General features: G+C 32.1%; 1 protein-coding gene across 2 annotated transcripts in view; it reads right to left on the reverse strand.

Moving 5' to 3' along the window:
• The window catches only part of Nudcd1 (NudC domain containing 1), a 68,047-nt gene that overhangs the window by 23,518 nt on the left and 33,125 nt on the right, over nucleotides 1-11,404 (reverse strand). Inside the window, exons 5-8 of one of the 2 annotated variants that reach the window (XM_015486381.2) lie at nucleotides 10,968-11,150; nucleotides 8,943-9,147; nucleotides 6,113-6,257; nucleotides 4,248-4,373 (exon numbers count right to left, since the gene is read on the reverse strand). In XM_015486381.2, the coding sequence (XP_015341867.1) occupies nucleotides 4,248-4,373; nucleotides 6,113-6,257; nucleotides 8,943-9,147; nucleotides 10,968-11,150 (659 nt within the window). Of the gene's footprint in view, nucleotides 1-4,247; nucleotides 4,374-6,112; nucleotides 6,258-8,942; nucleotides 9,151-10,967; nucleotides 11,151-11,404 lie in introns of both variants that reach the window. The other variant, XM_015486380.2, reaches the window with a different exon arrangement.

The raw sequence follows: 11,404 nt of genomic DNA on the forward strand, positions 1-11,404 counted from the left end.
AAAAAAAAAAAAAAAAGAAAAATTTGCAAAACGTTAACAACTGTTAAAATCCAAGTGAAGGATATGGTAATGAACTGAGTTTTATCTCCTCAAATTCATATGTGGAATTCCTAATCTCTACTATCTGAGAATGTGACTGTAGTTTGGAATAGCAACTTAAAAAAGTTAAAATGAGGTGATTTAGGTAGACCCTAATCCAACAGGACTATTGTCTGTTGTCCTTTATAAGCGATTAGGATGCAGAAACAGAGAGAAAACCATGCCATTGATGGAGTCTTTAGAAGAAACTAACACTTCTAACACCTTGATCTCAGACCTGTAGTATACAATAGTTTAAGCCACCCAGTTAATGATACTTTGCTAAGGCAGCTCTAGCAAATGGAACCAGATTTAACTGTGATTAAAAAATTTCAAAGTATGTACAGAATACAAGAAAGGTTTCATCAAACTTTGTCTCTGAGAGTTATGGTTTAATGGGGGACTGTATAATCTCTGAATTTTCTGAAAACATAACCTGTTTATCACAGAAGTCTATCATTCACATTTCAAATTCAGATCACATTTTATTCAAAAGTAGGTACTGAATATAGTAGCTTAGGATTTCCAATTTTCAAAGTTATGATACCAGTGTTTAGGGAAAATTATAGCAAAACATATTGGAAGCCCATAGTTTAGCTTCTAATATTGGTTCTATGAGTAATCTCATATAAACTTCATCTCAGTTTGGCCTAATATATCTATAAAATGGAGATTAAATACAGCTACTTCTACAAACCCAAGGTTTTTTCAAGGTTGGAAGGACTGTCTTTGTTTATTATATATTTATACTTCTTCCAAACTTTTGATGTTTCCACATGACACTCAGCAGATTAGCTACTGATAATAATTTAGCTTTTATAAATCCCCAAGGAGTGAAATCACAACTGGTTGGAAAACATCTGGGCATGTTCTGCTCAATTCTATTACTTTTTCCTCTAAGGCACTTGAGGGCCCTCCAGGGACAACTCCTGGGGCAGTAAGAGTTGGTTTGGCATTGTGTAATTATGGTGAAAGCTGCTAAATTCCAGGGTACAGTGAGAAGATCTACTAAGCCTTGTATTATAATTGCTCATCAACAAAGGTTTTATTTTGGTTCTCTGTGACTCCTTGGTTTTAAGTAACATGATCGAACACAGGAAATGAGATTAATTGGAGGTCTCTCAGTAACCAACATAACATTAAACTAGTAATCAATACTATTTAGCAGTACTAAAATGAATTAAAATTCACAGAGAACCTAACTTTATATTTTATTGAGTCTATTTTATAGTACAACTTCATTTTATTAAAAATAAAGCATACCACCATATTATTAAATCATATTTTAATTTATACCCATATTTACATACTGAAGAATACTGTACAAAATGGAAGCTGTCAACATTTCATACATGCTTAAACATGTATGAAGCCAGGCGTGGTGGTACACACTGGTAATCCCAGTGATTTGGGAGCTGAGGCAGAGGAGAGCCAAGTTTGAGGCCAGTCTCAGCAAATTAGCAAGGACCTGTCTCAAAATGAAAAGTATGAAGGGCTGGGGATGTGGATCAGTGATTAAGCATTTCTGGGTTTAATCCCTAGTAACAAGATTAAAAAAAGTATTGTCCACATTTTACAAGTTTAAAATATATGAGCATTTTATCACCTTATATACCTGAATTGTTGGGGGTGCTGAAAAACACCAAAATGTTTTAAAATTTGTTTTAAAATTAAGCCCACTGTATCACAAGCTTTGCAAGATTGGTATTTTGAAATACATATTACAAATTGTTGAAATCTTAAAAGAAAATAGATTATGACACCTAAGATCAGGTGCTTTCCATATAAAAGTTAGGCAAAAAATAATAACTAGAAGTTACAGCTTTTAGGATTATAACTTTAGGAGGAGAAGCCAGATTCTTCATTACAAAAACATATAAGGTTAAATGAATCAGAGTTAAGAATCTTATATCAAGTCACACCTTGAGAGGGATTTTCTAAAATTTAACCCTAGGCATTAAAGAGAAGAGAACTGTGATGGCCCTCATTTGCTCACAATTAAGGGCATCATCTATAGAATATGTTGGAAATAAACAACATCCAGGAAGCAAAATTCCTAGGAAATCTAAACAGCTTTCATTATCTGGCTTTGCATCAGTACCCAGATTGGTCATTACCATATTCCCCCAAACACTTCACTCTTCAGTTAGAAGAGTCACTGAGTATTAAGGCAGACTGAAAGGTAAAAGTCAATTTCTTAAAAGCAAAGATGACCTGAAGCTTTTTTTTTTTTTTTTTTTAATTTTCATGATTGCTACCAAGAAATCAGTCTAAAAATATTTATTAAACACTTGTGAATCATAAACTTTGGGGATCCTGTGATGAGCAAGATGCTGTCCACATGCTTTTTAGAACTTACTAGTGTTATAGGGTGATGGGAGGCAGAGCAACGCAGGGATAAAAATTAACTATAAAATCAATACTTAATTTTGGTATAGCTTCAATAGCACCTTGGCCTAGTCATTGGTCCTGTGCCACTGCTAAGCAAGATCTAGAAATGCTCAATTTTACAACTCAATTTTGAGAATAATTCCCAGCCATTAAAGACAACTGTTAAGTAACCAAAACAAATACAACAACAAGGGAGGTAAAGTAAATAAGAGGAACAGTTAAGAGATTTTCTTTTAACCTCTAAGAAGGTGGGGGAAATTTAGATTAAGTAAATCAAGTTCCTATTTTAATTGGTTCCATGAATTCTGCTAAAATACACTTTCCCCCAATTCTCTATAAGATAGAGACAACAGACCAAATCTGGCAAACATTTCTTAACATTTGAGCCTTTAAGCCCTATAACAAAGACTCAAAGAGTTCTAAAAACAGAATAACAAAAGTACAAGTTATTCCCTTGACTCTGTTGCTTCTGCTTAGACTGAGTGTCCTAAAGCCCCATCATTTCTAGATTTGGTAATAAGAGTAATTTCTTTATGTGTAGCTCCAAATCAGCCACTGATTAGCTGTAGAGATGGTTCTCACAAAATCAACTCTGTAATATACACTTGAGTGTGTAGTATGATCTAATGACTCAAGATTCCCCTAAGCATAAATATCTCATAAGTTTTAAAACTTAAAAATCTAGATCAAAGCAGACGACCAAATGCTGAAATCGTGATTGTACTGACTCACTCCAGGCAATATTCTGTAGTACTGATGCAATATTCTCAAAGCTTTTAAACAGAATGTAATTCTCAAGGGAAAATACTTACTTGTGACATATTTGAGATACACCAAAGAGAGAAAGAAAGAAAAAAACACAATTTAAGGAGTTGAATAATAAAAATATTCCAAAATGGGAAAAAAAGAAAAAAATTAAATATTGATAAAGAAGGATTTTTCCAAGTTTAAAACAGGCCACATGATTCAAAGAAACACTAAGTCAAATAAAAAAGTTGCTCACAAAAGAATAGTTAATATATGAACAGTCAACAGTTTTAAAAAATACTCATATTAAAACAAAATCTGCTGTGTCTTGCATACCAATTAGTAAAGATCAGATTAGAGTTGATTTTATGAGAACCATCTCTACAGCTAAACTGAAGGTGCAGGTAAAGATGCAGAGAAACAGGCAATAACCAAAAACATTACTGATGAGATTAAAACTGAACTCAGTTCGTCAGACACTCAGTCAATGATTCATGAATTTGATTTCTGTTAACTCTTCATTAGATAAATATTCATGAATATAGAAAAGCTTCATATAACAAAGGAATTATTTTAGCAGCTTCATGAATAATGCAGTTAAAAAGTTATATACCTACCCTCCCAACAACAATATTATAGGACAAACAATCCAACTATTTAACAAGGGATAGAAAAACCATGAAATGTTTATGTCCTAATGTTCAATGAAAAAAGAAGATATAAAGTTATGCATTATAGAGTCACAACTGTATATAAAACACTGGTACAGAAAAAAAGCCAATTGAAAAATATCAACACACTTTAGTACCAAAAAAATGAAACGCTGTTTTATTAGATTTAGTGTTGTGGAACAATGCTACTTTATAGAATGATGGGATTTAAGCATAAATATTTGGTACAACTTTAATAGCACAGTCATTAACTGATAATCAAGCTACTTTTGCAAAATACTTATTTGGTCATTTAATTATCATCTGAGTAACTTCTCTACTTATTTAGAAAATTTTTGAAACACTATTATAAGAACTTACCACATGAGTAGTTTTTAATGTACTGCCATCAAATCTGCATAAACTGGAACTCTCTTCAAAAAAAATGTCACATTCTTCTAACTCTTGAGCATTACAAGGAGGTTTTTCTTTATCTGGATTTGGATTCTTAGATCATAAAATGAAATAAATAAGTCAAAAACAACAGTAAGGAAATGCATTTACTCACCCTTAGAAATGTTGTGATTATAGCAATAATTAAAACTAATTTCAAATACATAACCAATAAAAATAGCCACAGAGATGACAGAATGATGGAGTCAGCACAGAAGGACATTAAAACAGCTATTATAAACAAGTTCTATGTACTCAAAAATGTAAAGGAAAACACAATCATGTAGACATATGGAAGATATAAAAGAATTCAAATCTCTATATATGAAAATTAAAAATACCAAATAGAAAACAAAACAAGTATTATCACAAGTACTGAAAATTCTATAGCCATTCAGAAGAAAAATTCTCAGTACACTAGGAATACAAGAAAATTTATTTAATTTGATAAAAAAGAATCTACCACACTTTATAGTGAAATACTCTTTTCCTAAAGATGATAATAGGAATGTCTGTTTTTACCATTCATGATTCTATTTAACAGTAGAGTATAGCCAACACATGAAGTAAGTTTGAAAATTTCAAAAACACAAAACTGCTCTCAATTGCAGATGACAGGACTGTCTTTTCATTCTGCACTGTCTTTTCAGAATGTAACAAACATAATGATGTCTATGTATACGTAACTTTCTCATAAATACAAATATGTCTTTGAAACCATCAGGTTTAAAAAGTAGTTAGAAGAAACACTTGTTTCAAAACAAGTCTTTTATTAATATTAGCCTGGAAATATTATACACAATAAATACTTGCTGAACGAATGAATGCAGTCACTCCCTCTGAAAGCCAGCCGTTTGGGGCATGATTCCAGTGGTACTTTTTTGTTTGTTTATTAAACCTAAATTATTTGCCCTTGAATTTTAGGTTTTCTATCATATGTAAAACTAAAATGAACAGGATTTTGGGTAACATATTCTCTGGATATCAGAGGAGTATTTCTGTAGCCTGCATGGCTTGTGTTAAAAAGCTATGAAACTGAAGTTTTGTAGTCTACGTATAAATTCCAGTGTTTGCTAAAATTTTCAATTATTGGGGCCAATTCTATTTTTGTCATGTTTCCTTTTGACAAAGACATTCACTTTCAATATTCCAAACTTTGTTTTCTACTTTAAGATGCAACTAAGGCTACAGGATAATTGTTAATGTAGCCGCCTTCATCATTATTATTCAAGATGGCAATAAAGCAGACATTCTACATAAACTGATATAATTTTTGGTAAACGAATATATAACTGACTTTTTGCTGTATCTGTCCAAATTAGCATGGGAACATTTTCAACCCCATGGCTGAATAAGTATTGTCTTAGTCATTGTACTCATTACAAGAATTTACTTTGTCAAAAATAACTATACTATGTATAATCTACATATATATCCTTGTGATAATCTAAGATTACTTAGAAAATGTCAATGATAAGTAGATTATTAGCATAAAGTGTTAAATAATTATTTGTTCCTGGCAGCATTTATTAGTTAATTCTTCTAAAGGAGACTATATGCAGATACATAAATATATACACACACACCCCTATACAATATGCCCACACATATATGAATTCGCACCATGTAAGAAATAGAACTTAAGTCATTTTAAGACATTAATCAGGTCAACAGTACTGAATCTATGTCTTTTATACTTGTCAAAGCAAAATACTATTTGAAAATCATGGGACAATCCTCACATAACATACTCTGGATTCTTGGAAAGTCACACTACTACTGCAACTGCTCACCAGTTCTTCAGAAGTCAAATGCATCAAACGTTCAGCTATGGCAGCACATTGGGCTGAGTCTCTTATAAGTTCCCCTTGTTTATCACCAACCACTAGCTCAGGCCATGTCAATCCTTCATTCTTTTTAATCAAGAAAATCTCCAAGCTAAAAGTTTAAACGAGAAAAGTGGTATTAAACAACTATGCAAGTTGTTATCAAAAACAAGCAGAAGAATCTTCTACAGAAATACTCCTCTGGTATCCAGAAAGTATGTTACCCAAAATCCTATTCATTTTAGCTTTGCATATAATAGAAAACCTATAATTCAAGGGCAAATAATTTAGACTTAATAAACAAACAAGAAAATACCACTGGAATGATGGCTGGCTTTCAAAGGGGAGTGACTGCAAAAAATGAGTCTACTCAAAAAGTACTGTGGTTGTCCAGGTGTGCAGAATGTTAAAATTAAAGTACTTAAAGTACAAAAAAATGCACAAGTAGCATGGATATGAAATAATGGTAAATGGGGGTTGATGCACATAAAGGAAAGCCTACAACCATAAGGTAGTTCTTGGTATCTGAAACCAGCAAGTAACTTTATTTTCACAAACTAATAACCATTAATATGTATCTATTAATCAAATTATCAGGTTGGTTAAATCAATGCAAATGTTAATTTTAATGTATAGATTTTAAAGAATTGAAAAGAAATGTAGGAATTAGGAAAACAACTTTGGTAATACAGGGAAATAAAGATGTTAATGTAGTCTCTATTAACTTATTCAAAATCTAATTCTGTACATTTGAACCATTAAACAGAAATAAAAAATAAAAATAAAAAATGTCTGTTAGGGAACCCTGAGATCAGGGACTGATGATGCAGGAGAGGGAAGAGCTGAGTCAGGGCAGATGTTTGACACAGAAGGCAGCTGGCCTTTGATCCTTGGCAATAGGAGAAGAAATTCAAGTAAGATGCTCTGTGAGCAGCCGTTGCTGCAACAGAAAAAAATGGGATGGTAGGAGCTGTTCCACAGCAAAGTGACCTTTTCCACGTGACATCTTTGGTACATGTGCTACACTAACCCATGCTGTGGAACACAAATGCAAGCAAACAATTTCAAAAATACAATTACACTTATTATCAAACAGAACATGTAAGCGTATCATTCTTTTTTAAGGCTATTATTATTACCACCTCATGAATTAATTACAGCATTTTAAAATTTTCTAAAATTATTTTAAGAGATAGGAGATCCTAGCATTAGCATTGAAAATTACTACCATAATCAGCAATGCCCAGATGAAGTTATATTTTCTAAGTAAAAGGCTAAGCCAAGCACAGTGGTGCACTCTTGTACTCCAGTGGCTTAGGAGGCTGAGGCAAGAAGATCATGAGTTCAAAGCCAGTCTCAACAAAAGCAAGGCACTAATAAGCAACTCAGTGAGACCCTGTCTCTAAATAAAATACAACATAGGGCTGGGGATGTGGCTCAGTGGTCAAGCGCCCCTAAGTTCCATCACTGGTCCGCTCCACACCAAAAAAAGGCTAATCTTGATGATGAAGATAATAATGACAGTTTACATTTACCTAACATTGACCATATACCATGCATCGTCTTAAGCACTTTGCATGTTTAAATTCACTTATTGCTCATCACAGCCAAATTAAGTAAGTACCATTATGTTCATTTTACAAGCATGGGGGAAAAAAGAACTTAAAGGAGATTAAATAACTTGCCAAGGTCACAAGCTAGTAAAGCAGCCTGGCTCCAAGTCCATGTTCTTCACTACTGAACTATTCTGCCTCTCTGAAAAAATACATGTAAATAACTTTTAAGAACTTTTACCCAGTGACCAGAATGTATAAACACATTCTTAGTTGCTACCTCAAGATGTTTAAAATAGCTCACATAATCTTAGTTACGAAGAATGAACCATTGTTAATTTGCACACCTCAACAACATAGCCCTTTCAGCATGACTGCGTTCCTACATTTTAAAACCAGCATCAGATCCTACTATCCAAGCAAAAAGAAACATACATAATAAGATACAGTCTAGTTAACAAACCCTTTCAAAGTGAGAAAGAACATTAACTACTGGAAAATGAGAGAGATGAACAATTTAATCAAGCACAGAAAATCATGTTTTTTTAAGCCAACAATACCACCTACGCCTCATTGTAATTATCTTTTGTAACACAAAATCATAACCAAAAACCTCAAATTTACTGAAAAAACAATAGTGGTCTATGTTCATGTGTTGAACACTCAAACTGTTTGCATGAAATTCAGCTATTCCCCTAGACCTTTCCTGGATTACTGCTTGATGAATTATATTTAACCCAATTTATTGTTGAAAATGAACAAAAGCAAGATGTATAAATTGTGCATAGTATGTGTCAAAAACTTTTTTTAAAAAAGAAAAAAAGATGTGTATGTTGTTAGAAAACATGAAATATCTCTGGATGGAAAGTAGGGATGGTAGTTGTATTATTTAGTAAGCAAATGAAGCTTAACAGAAAAAAAAAAGATTTCTATTTAACAGTTTAAGAGTGTAAATTAAAATAAATAACCATTTTGCCTAGTGTTATTACTGTACCCAGAGCTGGTAATAACAAACACTTCTACCTACTGCAAGCAATAACTACATTAGCATCTTTAATCTTAACCATAATTATGCTGTGTGATGTAAAAAATCTGTTTTTAATTTATTTTAAAAAAATCAGAAATGCAAACAGAACTATTGTATTCATCTTTGATATAACAACTGTAGAAAGAGTAAAAATAAAAGAAAAAAGTAAAAATAACAAAAAAGTAAAATTTCAAACATAAAACTAAAAAAAATATACCTATTATTCTCTTTAATTATCCATGTACTGCTTTCATGATCAATAGATGAATACAGCTTTCCTTCCAATAACTGGCAATCCCTCAGCATAATGTTGATGTGATCAGGTAAAAACTGCACATGAACATCTTCTTTAACGCTGTTTTCTGGAAGCCGTACTATCACTGTCAAATCATCTTCAGTTTGTTGCCAATAATACAGAGGTTCTACTGAGAAAAGAATACTGCATTATGTAATAAAAACAAGAAGACAACATACAAAATTAGAGACTAGAACATAAGAAAGAATATCCATCTCTAAAAGAATCTTAGCATATCTTCTAGTGATTATCTCACAAAAAAAAAGTAATTATAAATGAACCCACATAGACTTTGGGAAATTTTCCCTTAAAGAATTGTAGCAATTTTACTTGACATTCTCTTCCAGTCTTACCTACTGTTCAGGAAATAAGGATTCATAAAATACAATGGACAACAATGCCTCATCCCCATTTCATACCTACCTCCCTATACTCACCCCCCCCTTTTCCCTCTTACACACACACACACACACACACACACACACACACACACACACACACACACAGGATTCCTGTTTGAAAAGAATATAAAATATGTCTTCCTCAAAAGTTTATCCAAGAAGTTTTTATTTAATAATCACCCAACGGAAGACTTCAGCCAAACAATGAAGATAGCAAGAGTCTGTAAAATTACATGAACTTTTAGTATAAAGAGGCATGAAAACAAACTAAAGGGCAAGTCAAAATTTTCGAGTTCCTCACCAAAAACAGACAAACATCTAAATTTTCTTGATTGTTGGTTGTTTTTAGAGTTTTTCTGTGCTTTTAGAAATTATGTTTTAGGATTTTAGTATGACAATACCAAATAGCCAACAGACAATACCAGTCTTTCTGAGATTTACAGAAAATGAAACTAGTATGTATACTCAGAAAAGTTTAAACATGCTGATTAATAAAAAATTCCTAACTTTTGAAAATTATTTTGTGAAAATTCTGTAAAAAAATAATGAATTCAAGATATAAGAAGTCAACAATAAAACAATATCTGGACTAGTAATTAGTGATTTAAACACAAGGTGTGTTCCACTTGGGCTATCACATGCCTCCCTACTACATGTCTTCAACTACATGGTCCTAGCTATTTGGCATAATGGTTCCAATGACCAGGGCATTCTTCCTTCCTGCCCAACTGCTCATCAACGAAGTTCTAGAGGGCATGCGGATATGAACAGTCAATCTGGAAAAGTTTTAGGAGGGTTTAACATTATAATTAAGACAGAATAGAAGAGAATCTAACAAAAACCACATAATATATGAAGAAACACAGGTGCTTAAAGGCTAACTAAAGCGCCAAGTATAACTTTTTGTACTTAGAGGTGTGTATATACATAATAAACCTGGTGGAAATATTTGTAAATTACATCCCTGGCTGTGAACATCAGAAATATGAACAGTGATTATGAAGGGATGTTTTTGAATAGTTTTAAAATAATATGTATCTTTGTATACAAATATAAATTTCTTCTTAAAGACGTTAATTTTTTCATTCTAAAATATGACCTTTATTCATTCATTCAACCTTGAGAAAATCTTGATTCTGCCCTCAAGCAACTCTATCAGTTTAGTATGAAAGATAAGAACATGCATATTAGTTTAACTCATTTTAGAACATTAGTACTCTTAATACCATCATACAGGTTTTTCAAATGCCAACAGTTATTAATTTGCTTATTAACTTATTTAAATATTTATTAAACATGCAATCAAGTAAGCTGAGAGATTTAAAAAAAAATCTTTGATAATCACAAAATTATTAAATTTTAAATAGCTTCCACTATTTAGGTGGTATATTTTACAAAAGTCTTTTTTGGGAAATACAAAAGAAAACTAAAATTACGTATCTATCCCACCTGGTAGAACCCATAACCTAACTGGAAAGACAAAACAGACATAAATGTTTATGTATAGGAATACACACAGCTTTATAAAGATTAAACATAAAATCACCTTGGATTTTCTCTGACATGTCTTCATTCATATTTTCTTCAAGATCTTGATCAACCTGAACAAATTTGAAGGACTTGTAGGAGACAATCATTAGACCATTTCCATTTGGCTCAATAGCAGCATAATTTGGCACCGATTTTCCACGGAGAATATCACGCTTAGTAATTTCATACTTTTTACCATCTATAATAACATTAAATATGTTAGAACAAAACATTACAAAAATGGATAATAAAAATAATCTGAAAACATGTTAATTTTAAATTAAATATTCTAAATGTTATTATTACAATTCACATTAATAATCTTTGTGTAAGAATAAAATATTCATAACCTCATTATCTTCAATGATTATTTAAAAATACTGGATCTGATGCAATTTTCTCTTAGATTGTTCTGTCCAATTGTGGCTGGTGGCAGTAGCCACCAGCCACAAG

Source organism: Marmota marmota, unplaced genomic scaffold (genome assembly GCF_001458135.2).
Source record: "Marmota marmota marmota unplaced genomic scaffold, marMar, whole genome shotgun sequence".
Lineage (NCBI taxonomy): Eukaryota > Metazoa > Chordata > Mammalia > Rodentia > Sciuridae > Marmota > Marmota marmota.